This window comes from Camelus dromedarius, chromosome 7 (assembly GCF_036321535.1).
Source record: "Camelus dromedarius isolate mCamDro1 chromosome 7, mCamDro1.pat, whole genome shotgun sequence".
NCBI classification, from domain to species: domain Eukaryota; kingdom Metazoa; phylum Chordata; class Mammalia; order Artiodactyla; family Camelidae; genus Camelus; species Camelus dromedarius.
Genome location: NC_087442.1, coordinates 52,693,194 through 52,713,536, shown reverse-complemented (window position 1 = coordinate 52,713,536; position 20,343 = coordinate 52,693,194). Strand labels below are relative to the sequence as shown.

Genomic DNA, 20,343 nt, shown 5'->3' with positions numbered 1-20,343 from the left:
CATTCTTGTTTTCTTTTAAAATTGTCATCTTTGGTTCTTCAGCAGCATCCTACCCCCAAACATAAACCCCATGTGACTGTCAGACCAGCTTACTCTCCATAAATTGATTGCTAAATGGATTGAAATATTGACCTCTCTATCGAAAGTTCTTAATCCACTCGAGCCATGCAGTTTTCCCTAGAGAGTCATTCATTCCTTATTTCATTCATTCCTTGAATAGTAACCTTGGATAATTATGTAATCATTCTAAGCTTCAGCTTCCTTTTCTTTAAAATGGAATTAATACCATCTGCTTCATTGGGCTGTTTTAAGGAATAAACAAAATGTGTATGTAAATTACATGTTACTCTCCAGAGGGTATTATGAACTTGGTAATTTTCTTCATTAAAAGGAGTATATGTATATATTATAGGTCAGAGTGCCACTCCTCTATTTTACTCCCCCACCCACAGTGTTCCAGCAAAATAGTCACTAAGAGAATTTTCTAACAAGCAAGGCTGGACAGACAGTGATGAGAAATCTCCTGCCTCCAATCTGAAACTACTGGGAGACTGATACGGCATCAGGGAAAGAAAATGCAGAGAAACACAGCTCTGACTGAGAACAAACAAATGCAAGAGACTTGGCAAGAGTCAAAATTGGGGGTGGTTTTGCATGAGCACTGACATTTCATTCATTGAGCTGCAAAGACCAGCAGATGAGAGGCTCCCACTTCCTAAGTCATCCTAACAATAGGGAGGATGAGGGAAAGAGGAAGGTCTGAAAAGATTCCCCTTTGTGGGAACTTTAGCACTATGTTGTCTACTATACTTTCCCCCTGTCGATTTCAAAGTTACACTTGAAGAATTAGTAGGTATAAACATTTTGTAATAAAATAATCCTACATGGCTCCTGAATTTATTTTTGTGCCATTTTAAGGAAAATTTCGTAAAAATTGAAACTTAAAATGATTTTCGAAGCAGATTAATGATTCTTGAATTTTCAATGTTAGTCATTATGGCATTGGTTCCCCTAGAGAGTGTTGTATCTGTGACAGCTAAATATGAAAGAGAGCCTATGCTGATGTAGGATTTAGTAGCTCTGTGTCCAATGCCTTCTAATTGCATTTGCTCAACAGCCACCACTACAGCACGTCCTATAAAAAGCAGGTGGTGAGATTATGATGCGTAAGACCACTGAAAGAAAATCAGAATGTTTCAATTAAGTCTCAGAAGTCTACTTTTCATTTTAAATAAGTGTTAGAATAAAACTGATACAGAAAAATTAGGAAGTTTTCATTTGTGCTTGACAATAGTATTTTAAAACACACAAGAAAAACTTCATAAGAAAGAAGAAAAACTGCAGCACTGATTACATTATGGAGAAGGTGTCTTGTGATCGGATTTCTTAAATGACAATATGTAGGAATTTCTTCTTATTCCAATCTCACATTTTATTATTTAAAGAAAATAAATGATACTGCCATTTATATGTAATTTTGATATATCAGATTGAACATATAAAAATAAATAGATGTATGGCTACTAGTGTACATATTACACATTGCATATTATAAGATTTTATTGATAGAGGAAACCAACATGAGATTCATAAAAACTGTTAGCAGAGTAATGCAGACTGAATGCTCATTTAATTGTACATGTTCATTCCTTGGTATTAAAGAAACACGGGGTTGAAAGATGGAAAAATGACTTCATCATATTTTACCAACTCTCTTGTTCCTTCTTTTCCTCCTCTTGGTTTAGAAAAAAATAGCCTATTCAAGAGCTTACCTTAAGAAAGGTCTGCATTCTGATTTAAGCATTTTGAGCCAGAAACAAGCATACTTATTGCTTATTATTCAGCTCAATGCATATTCATATTTCTCTATACACTGTTATATATTATTTTTACAGTTGTAAGATTATATGGCTTTACAATTCTCACCAAAATCAGGCAGAATTTTCTGGTCTGTGATGTTACTATTGTTTTTGAAAGTATTTTTATTGACAAGAAAACCAATTCTTAATACCTTCCATCTTGTTTTCTAATACCTAGGCTGCATCTATGCATTCTTTGGTGTCACTGAGATCATTATTGATGCTGCAGCCAATTTAAAAAATATGTGCAAAAAAAAAAAAAGTGCATGAAGCAATTATGTACTCCAATTTTTTTTCTATCTCATATATTACAAAATAGGCGGGGGGAGTATATGTTATCTTTTTCTGTGAGAATTGGTTACGTCAGCTTCAAAGTGATGACTCAACAACTGTTATGTTCCTCCTGTATCATTTCAGCCTAAGGTAAAACTAATGATAACCATGTCCTCCCATCTTGTATCTTATGTACTCTATTTTACTGAAAAATCATAAAGTTTATGTGAATTAGGGAGTGCACCTGTTTCAACAAATTTGGCTAGTCTTTAGAGGATACTGTAGGAAAGATAAATTTATAGTGTCTAGGGGGCATTTAATGTAGACAAGTGGGATACTTACGAAAAAATAGGTCATTTGGACTCATCATTATAAACCCAGTAAATTCCAACACTGTTTCCATCATACTCAAAAATAACTTTCAGAGTATTAGAGAAAAAAATACATTCCAATGAGCCATATAATAATTGAAGCATTAATTTCATTATCACTGAAAATCTCAAAAACATCTTGTATGCATACATATATTTTAGAAGAGAAGGAGAGAGGGACAAGAAAAGGGAGAGAGACAGAGAGAAATGACAAAGAGAAAATGAAAGACAGAAAATGAGAGAATATTCACTCCTGGGAAACCTGTGATGCTATCTCATTAACTAACTTTAATATTCTCCCTAGTGTAAAATGAATTAGAAAGAAGTCAGTAACACTAGGACCTGTAAAGTGGTCCAAATATTTGTTCTTTGTTTTTGACTCGTGCATAATTACTGGAAAATGAATGTGTTAATAGGAATATCAAATTCTCTCAAGTCATTTTTGAGTGAATAAAAATAAAGTAATAGTTAAAATAGTTTTGAAATTTTTATTGAAACTATTCATGATTTCACTAGTATAATAAAACACTTCAAAAGAGCTTACTTTAAAGTATAAATGTGTTCTGGTATGTGGAAAATAGTAACCCTTTTAGAATCTTACACACACACACACACACACACATATATTTAAGGGCCAAGTACCTTAAGAACACGAATTAACTTGTTATTTTCCACTCATCTATAAATATAAGAGTTTTCTGCTAAAGTGTGAGGGAGTTAATTTGACTCAGTATTTACATTCTATATTTCATGCTAAAATATGCAGTCCAGTTTATGGTCAGGAATGTGTGTCTCCATCTCTCAAAGTACTATATGCATGTACACACATCTACATATGCATGTGTATATACATATGCATATATAACATACATGTAGTATACATTTGGAAATGCAATTAAAACATTTCTTTTCAGTTTGTAAGTTATATGACTACAAAATAAATAGAACTGACCAACAATTTGAAATGAAGAATGAAGTGAAACATACAATAAAGAGTTTAATGTAGCCAGAAACTAGGCATATTTACGATCTTTCAAAGAAGTTAACTTGGAAAAGCTCATTCTTAATACCTCCAATTAGAAAGCACAAACATCTGGTCTGTGGCCCAAAGGATAGTCCAAAATTAACCCCTACTATGTAGCAGCAAAAGTGATTAATTTGCTTGGGTCTGTTTGGCAAAACTATTCAAATCCATTCTGTTATCCTAACACTTTCATTATTAACTATCAGGATGAGTTTTTATTTTGTATGCACCAGATCATTCTACTAAGTTAACTTTAGAATGTGAAGTAAGAAGTTATTATGAATTAGGACATAAATCTAGATGTCTATGAAGAAAAAAAGTTATTTTGACTAGGATCAAATACAAAACAATAGCTATAATTGCCTAAGAAAGAGAGATACGTTAATGGATAATCCATCTACCTAGAAAAGTAATTTTATAAATGATATAGCACATGCATCAATTCACTTTTTTAATATGCATTTATTACCCACAACTGTGTATCAGTGCATGGGTTAAATTCAAGACATTCAAAAGCAACATGGAGCCCTTACCATCAAGTATCTGACTGGCTTAAGTGAGAATAAAGACAAGAAAACATTCATTTCAGGCCACTGTGGGATGTTCATTTAAAAAAAGTTAATGCAAACTAAATGAAGAAGATCACGGTGGGCGAAGTAAAAACAGAGACACCTGAGTGGAATTTTAAAGCAATGGTAAAAACTAATCTGCTGATGAACTGGGAGACAAACATGAAGGAATTGAGTGAAGGGATAATACGTAAGAAGGAAGGGGGATACAGGATGCTAGGAAAGTGATTAGATGAGAAAGGAAGGCTGGCCAGCTTGAAATAACATCTTCAGAGGGAACAGGAAAGTGAATGGTCTCTCCATTCACCAAGTTAGTGAATAAAGTCAGTGAGCAAGTTCGGAAAAGGGTGAGAAAATGAGTTTAGTATTAGAATGTAAAATTTGAGATACCTATGGAACATCAACATGGAAGTGTAGACTAAGTAGTTAAGTACATCTGTACGGGGCTGTGGAGAGAAATCTGAGATGGAAGAAGATACTCAGAAGCAATCTATGTCCATCTGATGGTCAAAATCATGAAAAGAGGGAACACAGGCGAGAACTTAAAAGGAGAGTGCTGGAGCACAACAGATATAGATTTGCTCTTTTATGAGATTAAAACCCTAAGCAAATCTTTTCAGGTCTCTAATCATAAGTTTCCTCAACTGCAAATTAAGAAAATGCCTAACTCATAAGGTGACAGTGTTTGTATATGCCAGAACGCCAGGAATAAAGCAGAAGAGTCCCGGGGAAACCTAACAGCCCCGGGTAAACAAGGTAAACCTTGTTATGGTCACAGCAATTCTAAGACCCTATGTGACCTGGCCTCTCAGGACCATTCTCATGTGCTCTCCCTATTCACTCTGCCCCTGCCACCCAGGCCTTCTCGCTAATGTTCCTCAGTCACATCAAATGTTCCCCCCATCATGATGCTTTCACTCTCACCCCTCCCTCCGCTCTAAATGTTCCTCTATGAGATGACTAAATGTCTTGCTCCCTCATCTCCTTCATGGCTACGTACTCAGTGAGTTCTCCCCTGCTCAGCCTGTTTAAACGAACAAACACAAAACACTTTTTACCAAGATACACTCTGTTTACCTTCCCTCCTGATATATGTATGTATTATTAGTTTAACGTGTGTTTTTATTCACTAAAATATAAGACCATGAGGACAGAAAAAGTGTCATTTTGCTCAAAGTGGATGCGCAGTGGTACGACTTTCTCCTGACATCTGATAGCCATTGAATTAAAGTATGTTCAATAAATTTATATTATTACTATTATTATATATTGTTGTTGTTGTTATTGCTAAGCTACCATTTCACTTTTTACTTAGTTGTTGTATCGTTATTCTATCTGAATAACGATGGACAGAATTCAATAGTTCACTGTTATTATTCCTAATTAAATTCGAGGAGGAGGCTACTACATTATCACTATTAAAGGATTCCGAGATAATCATCTCTTATGAATTTTCTTATTTTCACTCATTAGTAAGACATTGTTATTTAACTGCCCGGGGGCTGATGGTAAAGTTGTGCCAAGGAGATTGCTAGGCAGGCTTAGGCAAACTGAGGACGGTCAAATAAAATCGTTTGTTACATACTAGAAACTTGATTTTTGTAGAATAAAACAAGAAACAGGTAAGAGGATATACACAAACGAACTGGTTATTTCCAATAACTAATTCAGGAGAAAATGTTATTTTTTTAGAGTGTTCAGGGAATTTAGGTAAGTAATCACCTCTAAACAGTAACACATGATCTATAGTCTATTGCTATTGAGCTTTTCCTTTCTCTGTGAAGTGAATAATAAAAGCTTAGATTTTTCAATGTCTTTAAGTCATAATCTATTTGTTGATATATATGGAAAGTAATTATAGAGTTGTAATACCCCAAATGGGGGAATTCTTCCCCAAGGCTGACAGTTATATGACTTTCTAAATTGTAGGAGCATGTCATATTTTTGTTACTTGTATAATGTGTAGATCTTTAATACAGAAACATATATCAATTCTCAAACTCAGTTGCTCTAGTGATCAAGGCAGAGACAGAATTATGCTTACAGATTTAATTGGGAGAGATTGCAAATTCATCTGCATCATATTTTATGATTGATCATTAGGACTGAAAGGGGGAGTTCAGTGCTTTATTTTTACATCAGCAAAGCAACGCTTTTTTTTTTTCTGGAAATTTCCAGTAGAGATGAAGTGAATATTGATGAACATTCACTTAGCGTTTTGAGGATTTTGTTCAGCCTCTGACATAACAAGACTCCATATTGAGAGATTTATGCAATAGGTCCTAAGTTGCAATTCAAGAGGGCTTTTATTTAAGCAAAATATGGTAGAAACTTTGTTCCGTAAAATGATATTTTAAATAAAGAAAGTAATGAAATCTGTGGAATACATTATGTATTTTCTAAATTCCAAATTTATTTTAACAAGAGAATATATTGCAGGGCTTTACTATGGAAATATGTATGATACTTGGAACATGTGAATCTGTAGGTTGACTGTTAAATTTTATTTTTAAATTCTATATATTTTACATTAGTTCAGGTGGATGAAACCAAAGATTTCTATAAAGCACCTATCTCACAAACAATTCATTACACCTAACTATGGTGAAAAATCTGGAAAATAATTTACAAAATTTAAAAATATTTGTTGTATAATTTTTTAAATCAATAAATACTTATTTTTTACTTAAATATTTTAGAGATGATATGAGAATAAACCATCCGTACTTTCATAAAGCTTATAGTCAGAAGGGAACAACCAATATCACAAGTATACAAAAACTTGATATTAACTTTTCATAAGTCACATTAGCATATGCAGTGAGTGCAGCAGCTAGCGATGTACATATTTATTTTAACGTTGTGAAAGGAAAAAAAATCTGTGAAAACCAGTGAGGAATATATATATTTTATATCTCATCTTTTGAAACTAAATTATACCTCCAAATAATTTATTCAATTATATCATAATATGCTTCATCAGCAAGAGACAACTTACATGATACAGACTCTACTTCCCGACATCTTTAAACAGAACAGTCAGAATCAGAGGGAGAGAATTTACATAAGGAGATAAAATGAAAACAAACAAACACTGATTTCTGTCTTGGAAACAAATGAGAAGTGACCAGAGAGTTCTGGTATTTACTAGGTAATTCAGACCAGGGATTAGCAGAGTTTCAATACGTCAAGAAAAGCATCTATTCTATAAACCAAATGTTACAAAAGAAGAAATAAATAAGGATAGAGTGACAGAAGAGATGATTATGAAAGATTTAAAAGTGTAATATGGTAAAGAGGAAAAATGCAGAAAAAAGGAATTTAAAAGAATGAATAACTGGCGGCTCAAGTTAGCAGATAAAATACATATTTTAAAAAAGGATACCTATAGGAGCATTGGAATAGTAATAAACCAGATACAGAGACGGAATTAAATCTCAATGGGCATTTGATCAGTAAGGAGACCTTACAGAATAGCACAACTTAGAAAGCAATCCATTGAAAGGAAACCACTGCAAACGAACTCGCCCACCAAACCCAGGACCAGGGACAGCACGAAACAGGGACAAGAGGAGTCAGAACAAGTGAGCAGGGCCGCCACGGGGTAAGTGAGGGATTACAGCACAGCCTGGCCAGAGTCCTGTTTCAGAACAGCTGCCTGTGGCATCTGTCCCCTGGATAACAACAGAGGAACAACTCTCTAATAAGTGCAAGTCTACCACTGGCCAGGCAGCATGGGCACTGGCATCCGGTAAAAACAAGGCATTTTCCTAGCAATCATGATCAAACTAGAAATTTAATGCAATTTGATTCAAAAATTACTTTAAAAACTTGACACATGAACTTATCACATTGAGGAGAGTAAATATCACAAAGTCTTCAGAGAATTAGTAGGGACTTATAGTACATAAAAGCCTATCATAAGAATCAACAATTAGATCAATGAAGCAAAAGAAAGGGCAACAATAGTCTAAAATATATTATTTCACCATAGATGAAGTCCATCAAATCAGTGGTGAAAGAGTAGACTAATGACAGAACTTTTGTTGGGCAACTAGATTTCAATTTGAGGGAAAAAAAGTGTTCATCCCTACCCCATCCTAATATATTAGTGCATTTCTAAGAAATATGCCATCTTTAAAGATTAAATGTTAGAAATTTAAAGCTAAATGTAAAATTAATAAAAGATATACAAGAATACGTCCATCATTTTAGCTTGAGGAAAGGCTTTCCTAACACTTAAAATTAAGAACCCATTCAGCATAGAATTAGCAAATGAACATTTTATATGTTTACGTGGACTAAAAGGGAAGAAATATATAAACTGAAAGCACCTAGAACATCCTAGAAGAAAACATTTGCAACATAGATAAAATGATGATGTTAATATTTATGCCATGGGATCTTAAAATGAACATGAAAAAGACAAATCAAAAGGAAGATGGCAAATAAAAGAGCATATGCTTTACTTAAGGAATCAAAAGTTTAGTATATGTAAGAAAAAAATGCTTGTTTGGAGCATCTGTTGTTTTTGCCTCATTTGATTACAGGGAAACATATTGCTAAATACAGTTTCGGTAGGTCTATCAAACAAGGAAACCAACTGTATGGACCCAAAGAATGAGGTAGGCATGTGGCCAAATCTAGACCAATGAGACACTTTTTCTCTAGAATTTGAATCTGAATTTTGATCTTTGCAACACAAAGATTACCGATTCATCCATATGAGGCAACCTGTAAAAATGGTAGCGCAAAGGACTAATGGTTGTCTAAGAATTTAAAGTGATTATTATCAATTTAATTGGGAAGTTATTCTGTTGCAGCATATCAATATGACCTATAACAGCTATTCTATAGTAACTAATGTACTCAATCTGGTTCTCCACGCTGCCTCCACATACTAGGCTGGAGAGCTTTTAAGAGACTGAAATTCCTGGGCTGACCCCTCAGATAGTCTGAGTCTGGCTACACTTCCAAACCTACCTTCCATCCATATCTATGTCCTCAGAGGGATTGCTCCATTCTCATTTTTCAGGGATGAACAAACCGATTTACCAGTGCCTCTCCATGACATATCAGGAGCAGCTGGAAGTAGACCGCTGTGGTAGCACAACCACACTGGGAATAATGTGAGGACAGGAAAGAATGCCTTGGCCAGGGGGCAGTACAGTATTTCAAACAATGAAATTTCCTATTTACCTTTTCTGGACAGAGAGATGTCTAGAATTGAGGAAACATACTAAATCAGCAGTTCTGATTAATAACATATCTTACATGCCTAAGGACTTAGAAATGATGAGAATGGAGAATAAGGGGTGAAAGGAGACTTTATATAAGTGAATTTCTCAGAATGGACCCATAACTGGGGCCATAATTGCTCCAAAGAAATGCCAGTTAGCATTTTTTTCTTAGTCAATCTCAGTGAGTATTCAAAACACTCAGGTTCATTTTGGTAGGGTTGGAAGCCATGGAAGAGATAAACAATATGAATTTATCTTCAATAAGAAGAGTGGTTACTGACTCTGGAGTATTCAGTTGTCATCACAGGAACCAATTAGTGACTTCTAATATGTTACTATCCCTTAAGGGAACCAAAGCCAGCCACTTAGGGGTAGCCGAAATTTCCTGGCCCCTTTCCATAATGCAACTGCAGCCATCTGTTCTCACTAACTAGACACATGTTCTACAAATTCGATTTGCTTTTCCTTCCCATGATGCCTTTGTCAATGGTCACAGCAACTGAATTACTGAATGCCTTATACACTGTCAGAGCGTCTCACATACTTCAGTCTCCTTTCAAGGAATGTCTTTCACAAAGAAGGAAGAAAGACAGTGGGCTGATGCCCCTGGGACGTACAGGCCTTCTCATATGTTTCATCAGGGAGAAGCGGTTGGTCCATAGAACATGGAGACAGCCTGCTAAAGACCCAGTCGCTGAATCAGTGGGAGTGACTTAAATGATATATTTATTTTATCAAACAGCGTATCCTGTGCTCTCAACAATATGATGCTGATTTACTCCATTCAGAAAACGTGCTTCTGGAGAGCTACCAATACGTAAGCTTGGGTGATGAAACTTACAATTACACTGTGAATCTTGATTTTATGTGCCAAATGGGCAGGGCCATGGATTCCCAAATAGTTAAGCAAACATTATTGGCTTGTTTCTGTGAGGCTATTTTTGGATGCAATTCACATTTAAATCAGTAGACTGTGTAGATCAGACTGCCTTCCTTCATGTGGGTGGGCCACATCCAATCAGCTGAAGGCCTGAGAGAACAAAAGGCTGACCTGACCCCAGGAAAGACAGAATGCTCTACCCTGATGGCCTTTGAATCGGGACACTGGCTCTTTCTCTTTCTACAGCAGCTTTCCAGCCTTTGGACTCAAACTGGAACATCAATTATATAGATTTAGATTTGTCAGCCTCAATTAATGTGAGCCAATTCTTTACAATCTCTCTCTCCAAATACACACACACACACACTACTGGTTCTATTTCACAAAAATACACTGACTAATATATTCACTTCAAAATATTTTGCTTCCTACCACCTTGGTTTTGAACTCTTATGCTTTAGATGTTTTAACATCAAAGACAAATGCAGGCATAGGAGACAAAGTATTGAAATAAAAGCTGAAACTGACACCTGGACATTTTGAGGCTTCTCATACTACTAGCCAAACAGGCAAAGAGACAGCTATGCTGTTTCATAATTTTGTGTGTTTGGCGGGGGGGAGGGGGCAGTTACGTTCATTTATTTATTTATTTTAATGGACTTACTGCAGATTGAACCCAGTACCTCATGCATGCTAAGCACACACTCCACACTGAGCTGTACCCTCCTGCCTGAATATGCTGTTAAATGGTATAGCTGCCTCTGATTCCCAAGGAGAAATAGGTTTGCTCTATACAGAGGAAACAGGGAGTACTATTCCAGTTACTGGTTAGTTTCAAGGCCTAGGTTATATACAATAGCAAACAACCCCAAACCTTACTGGCATAACCTCACAGAGGCGTATTTATCACTCATTCTATGCAGATCATGGGTAAGTGAGGGGCTCGCTCCCTGTCTGCACTCTGTGATCCAAGCTAACCAGAAACCAATACCCGGAATCTTGCCAGTCATGGTGGTACAGGAAAAGAAAGAGAGGAAAATCTATTTTCCGTCCACAGTTATTGTGACAGAGAGCCATACGGCTACTCTTAATACCCAAGATGAAAGGACAGAAGTCAAAATCAGGTGTCTGGGCAGAGCCTTGGGGATAGTTGATAAACAGCACTAACTCTGTCATGTACCAGCATGCCTATCACTAAGAGTAAACAAGGCTAACTCAGTCCTAAACAAGCAGTACTGCCAAAATCCCAGACCCATCAGCTAATAATGTTTGAGTCACTGCACTGGGTAAACATTTCTTAGAAGCTGAAAACGTTGTGTATTTCAGCTACAGCTTTCCACCAGTAGCAAAACCAGGGCTGCAGACTTTACATATGTTTTATTTTTTATATTATTAAAAACAGCGTTTAATGAAATTCGTATTTGTAGTTAAATGTATAATTTTCTCCTTAAATTTCTGTATACTGAGATCAAATGGATGAAGAGAAAGGAGAAATCAGTCATCTACAGAGGTGTTTCAGAGAACCAGGAACAAAGCTGGATGTAGTGACTAGCTGAGACTTTGGGTTGTCTACATTTTCAGAGGATGTGTGGTTTTGGTTATGTATTTAGTAGTAGCAATATGTTGATTGGTATTTTTTTTTCAACTTGTATGTTCAGAAAAGAAGGAATCTTGCATAGCCCAGTGGTTGGACTGTGGTGAACACCTATTGTCTATTGCTACCAAGAATTCATTTTTCATCCTCAGGTTATAGCATCCTCATTTGGCTTTGAGGAAACAAATGATTTAGTTAAGTCTTGATGGACTGTTAGTCAAGATGTCCGATTCCAAAGTAGCCAAGGCTGTGACATGGAAAACAAGAGAGACTGATAAATGTGCTTCTCCCAGCGATAAGAATCTTAAACTGAGAAATGAGAACACCAGAAGCAATTGGAATCAATTTCTCTTAGCAATAACTCCTACTAAACTCTGTCTTTTTAGTCTCGCTACTGTTTCCTCAGATTGTCCTGATTCCTATCTTTTTGGAAACATAGTTCATTTTCCCATTAATTCTATGAGCAACTTCATAATTTTCTAATAAACTCTATTTTGGACCATAAGCCAAAGTATATTTCTTTGTTTATAGGAAAGCGAATTTAACTAATGCAATGTTCAACTTTAAAACTGATCAGACATGCAAGTAAAAAGGTAAGGATATACTTTCATCTACTGCATTTGACAAAAAAGAAAATTACTGAAGGGAGCCAATTTAAAGGAGGTTGTTGGAAATAAACATTGTATACTGCTGGTGGGATTATAATTTGATACAAACTTTTTGTATAGTAGCTAACAATTAACACTGAAAATATTTTCTTTTCTTTATTGATTTATAGTCAGTTTACAATGTTGTGTCAATAAAACTGAAAATATTTTCAACCAAGCAATTCTACATGTATCAACCTATTATATGACTTTCTAATAATGGAAAATTGATGAAGATGTTAACTTAGCACATATGGTAATTATTTAAAAGTGCAGGCAATTTAAATATTTACCAATAGTGGAACAGCTAACAAAACTATGGAATATTGTGCAGCTCTTAAAAACAATGAAACTGATCATCATCTACTGAACACGAATAATATCCATCAAATGATTTGAGTAAAAAAATAAAGCAAGTTTCAGAACAATAAAAAGTATACTCTAAGTTATATAAAAATCTATTTATCTATGCAACATATATATTATGTGTGTCTCTATATATGAATACATTATATGTATGTAAATACATTATATACATACATTAAGTTTTATATTTATAGAAATTCTTGGAGTTTATGCACAATTTGCAATAATAATCCCTGAGAAGTGGTTATGCTTAAAGTGAGACCTTTATCTTAATTTCTAAAAAATATTCATTATAGTGTGGAGTTTCACAAGTTCCTATGTTACTTTTATTTTTTTCAAAATATTAAAATAGAGTAGATAATAGGATGCCTAACATTAAAAGAGTAAAAGGAAACACGGAATACATATTTAATGTAGTGTAAGAAAAAATGAAATGAGAAAACAAAGCTAAAATCAATGTTACTGCAATATATTTACATAGAGCTACAAAGTGATCATATCATTATTAATTGTTAATTAATATTACTACCAATGATATTGATAACAAATGACATTATTCGAGGACATACTATGTGGCAAGCACATTTTTAGATGCTTCATAGGCATCATCCCATCTAACTTCAAAGCTATCCTATGAGGCAGGTACTATACCTTTGTTTCACAGAAAAGACCATGAAGACACAGGGAGGTTAAATTATGAGGTCTATAATTAGAGCAGACCCAGCAGGCATTTATTTTAACTATAAAATATAAGCAAATCCCAGACTTGCTTGGTCTGGTACAGCTACAGAGGTCTTGGAATGGCTCAACTTCTTAGTGCACAATTCCTTAATCCCACAGAATAAAAGCTATTTCTTTGAACTTCAGAGACTATTAAAGAATGAGACAAAGACAAAGATCCATCCTGACTGAGCTTCTGTGTTAATATCAAGACCTTACTTTTGCTTGTCTTTGTCTAGACTGGGACTTCCAGCAGGTGGTTCACAGAGCCAACAATCTGATCATGAACTTCTACATTGTGGAGCCTGGAGTTTGACAAAGGCAGTGCTCTGAACTAAACTCCTATGGTGAGCCTGCCCCTGCAGCCAGGAGGTTCCACGGATCACTGCTCAGCATTTGGAAATCGGCCCCTGGTACAGGTAGCAGGGAATGGAAGAAAAAGATGAGCTGAATTGTGGGAGCCTGTGCTAATTAACTGTATGTTATTTACATTTAACCTACATAAGATACAATGGCATAAATTTTATTCTGAGCATTTAAGAGACAATTTTAACATTTGGTGTCCAGTTTCTGAGACTAACCTAGAAGATGTATTTTAATCATGCTGATGTTTTAAAAAAATTTGTTTATTTATACAGCTTTTTGCCACTTTATCTGGTCTAATGTTTACTCTTATGTTGACAGGGAGAAAACAGGTCACTGGAAGAAGATGACATTAATTAGTTAACTAGGCCAAATTAATGACAGTTTATTTTAGTGCATACTTGTGACATCAGAAGTATATGGTATCTGTTGAAAAAATAGTTTTATTTTACTACATCTTGCCTGTTCTTAAAGTAGCTAATAAGAGAGTGATATTATTAGATTTTATAAGTAGTTAATGTAAAAAATTATATGGTTATTTCCATTCTTTGTTAACCAACTTTCTTCTTCACTCTGGAGTAGTATGTTCCATATTTAACAAGGAAAGGCAAGGACAGCATTTCCTCAGGTAGATGGTTGAGTAGTTGAAGCATCCAGCTAATGTAGGTGTATGTTTGTAGTGTGATGATTATTATTATTATGAGAAGTAGTAGCATAAGGATCACTTCACAATATTCAGGAAAGGGGAAAATGTGCTTGAAACAGGTTATTTTGAAAAACAGCACCTGAATTAGTTTCTCTTACGTAGTTGATATTCAATGTTTTTTTTTTGTATATTAATCTGGCTTCTGTATTCAAATAACATTATTTCTAGGCATGTCAGGCAGCTTATTTAATAATTAGTATTAAATGAGTTAATGGTAATGATATTATATTTTGACTTACCCTGGCATTGGTCCATTTCCAGCAAGACTATAAACCTGACGAGGATTTAGTAGATATTGGAATTTTCTGTAAATTCTATAAAGATGAAAATATGAAAGAAAAAAATGAAATTTAATGATACCTTCAAATTGTTAAATAAATAGCAACCTTTAATGTTATAATTACATATATGGTTGTAATTAAATATATTTAATAAATTTTGCATTAATAATATTACAAGTATAACCACTCAATAAGAACGTAAAGCTTTTTTAAACAGGGGCTTAGTAGTAGTATAAAGGCAATATAGTTGGTAAATTAGAAATAATGATATCTGCATTCTAAATATGCATATGCACTTAAGGCATTCTCCATCCTGCTTTTGAAAATGGTGATTTCCATTCTTTGTTAACCAGCTTCCTTTTTCACTCTGTAGTAGTATGTTCTATTAGGTTATAACAGAATTCAAATAAATATTTTAAAACATCAGTATAAAATTAGTAAAGTATCTTTTCATAGATTCTTGTGAAATTTACACATTATTGGGCCAAACTAACAGAGATGAAAGCTATCGATCCTGCCTGTAACGTGGGACTGTGTACCTTGTATGTATGTATGGAAGCAAAGATGAGACCTCATTGGCTTAATTATTTCGCATAAACAATCATCTTGATCAGCTAGCTCACAAAACTACTAAGCTATTTCAACAGGCACATATTAAACAATTTTTTCTGAAAGAAATCAATCTTTGTATACCAAATACAACAGAAATGTTTCTAAATACACACACATCCCATATTGGAATTCTGAGCCAAAATATCAAAGTGAAGGGATATTTTTTTATATTTATATATATATAATATAATATATATATATTTAAATATATATTTATATATAATTTTTAAAATTAGTTTTTATATACATGTGAAAATATCAGTATGTATTTTACAAATACAGCCATATTATTTAACTGATAGAAACTACATTATATCTGCTTATATCCTCCCACTCCCTTGTGCAGTAACCCTTATGTTTTAGATCTTGAGTAGTTATATCACCTAGTGTTTCGAGAAAAATCTTAGAGTCATTCTCAGTACCGTCTTTTCCCCGGTACCCGAACCCGAAGAGGAGACACCCTGTACCTTCTGAGTCATGTCGATTACACCTGGTTAGCCCATCCAGCCTAGTTCAGGCTTTCAAGTTGTCTCTCCAGCTCTATAACAATCTTCCTTATCCAGCCTTCCTCTATACTTTTATTTAAGAAGAGTCATATTGTTCTCGTGATTTAAGTTCCTGCCAGTGTCAGGTTACTTATGATATAAAATATTTTATTACAGTTAAAATAATTTATGTCCCCTCTTTCCTCTTCTTCCTCTTAAACTTAAACCTCCTTGCCTATCTGGTGGCTCCCTAAAAAACACCACAGCCTTCCACAGATCTTTTTCCTTCCTTCACCTGGCAAACATTTACTTCTATCAGAACCAGCTCAAAAGCTAGATTTTGAATATCCAGAGTTAATCATATCTTCCTCTGAATTTCCATGGCACCTGTATTTGAAACATTCCTAGCTTAGCATTTGTGTTGTGGTATTATAGTAAATCTATGTGTCCTCCTCCCTGGATGACTGTGTTTTCCGTTTAAGCCGCAGTTCCTAGCAAAGACTGGGTTCCCTGAGGTGTTGCCAACTGAATGAATAATGTGTGAACATTTTGACACCTGTTGACTGGCAAGGGAAGCTAACTTTGTTTGAATGTATAATTTTTTTTTTATGTTTTTGCTGCTCACTTAATATATCAAAGAAAAAAATCCTAAATACTTGGAAAGGAAAACCCTGAATAGAATCCCACTATTTGTGAAAGATGCCTTGTATGCCTTCAGGAAAATTTATGATTGCATTCATAAGAAATCTCTTTTAAACATATTTACAATTCTTTTGACTTTGAATGGTCCCTGCTAGTATGTAAAGGACAAAACATAAGTGGATATGTATACAGGAGCACTCAAATATCCTCTCTATCCTATGAAATTTAATTTACTGATGACTTTAGTGTATCTATATATGTTCGTCTTTAATTAAAAAAAATTTTATGTATTGTGAAAAGGAGAAGGCAGATACTCAGTTAAGGGTCATTCTACATGATTACATTTACCTTAATTTAAGGGGAATGTTTTCAGGTAAAATACACTTTTTTCACTTGATACTTCATTTGTTTCTATTTCCAACATGAATTCAAGTCTCATCTACCACGTGAAGAATTTACTTCTTTTCAAGTTATCCATACTATGTGCAACTAACACTGAGTGTTGAAGGAGAAAATAATTTAAGCATCATTATTTAATTACTATTTTATATCTCTAAAAGTGAGGCAACCATTCTCTTTAATAAGGCATTATAAATATTTTATATTATTAGACCACTAGTTTAAGATAATTTCTATCACGTTTAAGCAGAGCAAATATTATTACTATACAGATAAAAGGGAAAATTTTTTAAGCAGAAATAATATTTTGTTGATTAGAAAATGACCATTCCTCATTTGAATGAAATATAGCTAGAAAGTTAAATGGTAGGAAAGGAAATTACAAAATTCTCTTATTCATGGAAACATTTCATCCTCGTTATTTGGTGAACCACAGTGGAAATTTCTGTCTTATTATCACAGTGTTTGTGTGAGGACTTTTATCTGATTGCTCATTTTTTGGCTGGGATTAATGACAGTTTCTAGAAATTGAGACAGGTATGATGCATGTTTGTTTATCACACTCCTTCGTAGAAGAGCATAAAATTCACTCTTCAATTTGATGCTTTTCAGATTTTTTCTTAAATATTATGATTTAATCATTAATTTAAAAAAATGAAAATTTTATGTTGTCCACAAGAATACCCAGAAACCTGGTAATGTGGCTTGTTATTATTCAGAATGAATATACTGCACTTCTCCAGGATATACAGCATCATGTTCTCCAAACGCACATGCAGAACATCATTATAATATATTTCGTCTAGAAGCTAAATATAAATTCTGCCCCTCACTACTGGGTGATGATTTACCTGAAGTCACCGTGCTAGCCATCTAGAGAACCAATTTCCATTCAACAGTATTTATGAAGCCACACTGTATGCAAAGCTCTTTGTTAATGACTAGGGGTGATAGGCAGACTACAGAGAATTCAGATACTTATGCTATGATAATAAAAATATTTACAAAAGGCCATTATTATATTAAAATTTCAACTGTAAAAACACAGACATCAAATCAACACATAGTGTCACATATTGAGGCTAACACCAATTGCTTCACATTAACATTAGTAAACGTTTTTAAATGTTTTTACACCATAAATTTTTTTTAGCTTTTTACAGATATATAACAGAAAATAAACCTGATTTTTAATAACATACCGTTCTCCTTGCTTCCCGCCACTTTTGGGATTCACAAAAACTAAAAGTGGATGAGTACCTGGAACAGGAGTGATCTAGAAGAAAAGCAGAATATGTGGATAAGTTATTTATATTATATATAACGAGAACTCCCTGTTATTTCTAAGTCATGAAATGCCAAGTAGCAAAGTCAGGAATAGGGTTCTTTTGTTCCGTAATGTGGATAGATAATGGATAGACCCTTTTAATAACTTAATTAAATCCTGTGCTTTGACCATATACCAACAGGAATACCCACTCCACTGAGAAAGGTTGTGTGTAACTAGGTACCTGTTAGAGGGAAGGCAGCTATGCAAACAGGTACAATTTGTGGGACAAAAAACAAACCAGCCAGAGTAAAGCAGAAGATAGTGGGGGGAAAAAGGTTAGAGGAAAAGAAAGATACGAAATTACAGAGAGCCCTGCGTTTACAGATGATCTCTAATTTAGAGCTTTGTGGTGTGCATGGAATTCATTTTCCCAATCACTTATGAAATAGCATTTAAATAAGATGCTTTGAAGCCACTTCCTGCTTGAATCTCCATCTTCATAGTGTTTCCTTAATGCTTTCTTTTCCCACTTGGGAAGCAAAGCATTCTGTTGGCTAAACAGGAATCCATTCAATTGACTGTGTCCCTACTACACACCATGAACTGTTTTCATCACTACACATTTCTCAATTTAACAAAAACAGAGAATTTGCGTGTCCTAGTGGAGCTTAAATTCTAGTGGAGAAACAGACAATAAACAAACATATTTAGAAGTGAAAAGTCTCATAAACAGAAATAAAGCCGGTAAGGTGATAGGACTTTATTGCTGGGGGTGGAAACTGTTTTTCAGAGCGGTAAAGGAGAACTTGTGTGAAGGAAAAACCGGCCTGGTCTAACAAGATAACTCACAAATCTAAGTATTGGAATACTGATCTGAGTTCTGCTAGACTAACTTGTAAATCTAGGTTAATTAGTGTTGGTTTGCTGTTTATGTGTTTTTGCTAGCCAGCTGGATTTTCAAAGATACATATCTGGCTTTGGAATGCTGATTTGCTGCCTCCCCGCCTCCACTTTTGTGATGATAATGCTGCTAAAGCTGTTCCATGCCTATTGGCAGAATACCCCAAGCTTGTACTTTACCCTATAAAACCTCATGTGCACATCTTGAAGGTGCTCAGAGCTTTGGAGCAGAAGCCCCTCTGAGCCCGCCGGCGTAATACATCTGAGTGCTCCAACCCTCCGAGTGGTGCTTGTTTCTTGGCTGGCCTGTCGTTTCCGTAACACTTGTATCTTATATGACTTCAGTGTTAAGAGGTAAGCTCTTTTAAATAAATGTATTCCTATTCAATGTATACATATGAGGCAGGATGGAAGGGGGCAGGGCACAGCCATTCAAGCAATGATACAGCAATTAACATCAAAATGGTGGAAGATTCAACCCCCAGTAGGCCTTGAGGCTCAAGATGGTGGGAGATTTGACTTCTAGCAGATCTTGAGCTTTATTATACGACCATTGTAATATATTAACATGGTGAATAACATGCCCACAGGCACCACGGCAGTCCCAAGGCTAGCCACAAAAGGTTAAAGAGTGGGAAATGGCCAGCTTCCTGGGAATCCCAGCCCCTTCCCCAGGCTACTTAGACTGGTCCTTCCACTTATTACCATATGAAGCCATGAAGCCCATAAAAATTAGCAACACGGTGCCTCGCAGGCACCTTTCTCTCTCCATTGGAGACAGCCCACACTCTGTCTATGGAGTGTGTACCAACTTTTAATCTGAGCACCCAACCCCACACCTCATGGCCTTTCTCTTGCCTTTCAATGTATCTCTCTGAATAAATCTACCTCTACTCAACTGTGGCTCGCTCTTGAATTCTTTCCTGCTTGAAGCCAAGGACCCACACTTGGCGGGGCACCTCCCAGGGGCTCAACTGAAGCCTGGGACACAGCCCTGCTCACACCCCACATCTGTTTTTCTGCACCACCTATAAAACATCCATCTAAGTACAGTTAGATAACACAATATTTTAACAAAAATATGCAACTAATGGAGTCTTCTAAATATTAAGTTGAAAAGTTTTAAATCAACCTACTTTTTA

At 35.0% G+C, this 20,343-nt stretch overlaps 1 protein-coding gene across 7 annotated transcripts in view; it reads right to left on the bottom strand.

Annotated features, from left to right (window-relative positions):
- Positions 1-20,343, bottom strand: part of DGKB (diacylglycerol kinase beta) — a 637,574-nt gene that overhangs the window by 336,161 nt on the left and 281,070 nt on the right. For all 7 annotated transcript variants that reach the window (XM_064487528.1, XM_064487529.1, XM_031454980.2 and 4 more), the window contains 2 exons: positions 18,234-18,307; positions 14,852-14,926 (listed from right to left, as the gene is read on the bottom strand). In XM_064487528.1, the coding sequence (XP_064343598.1) occupies positions 14,852-14,926; positions 18,234-18,307 (149 nt within the window). The remainder of the gene's footprint in view (positions 1-14,851; positions 14,927-18,233; positions 18,308-20,343) is intronic.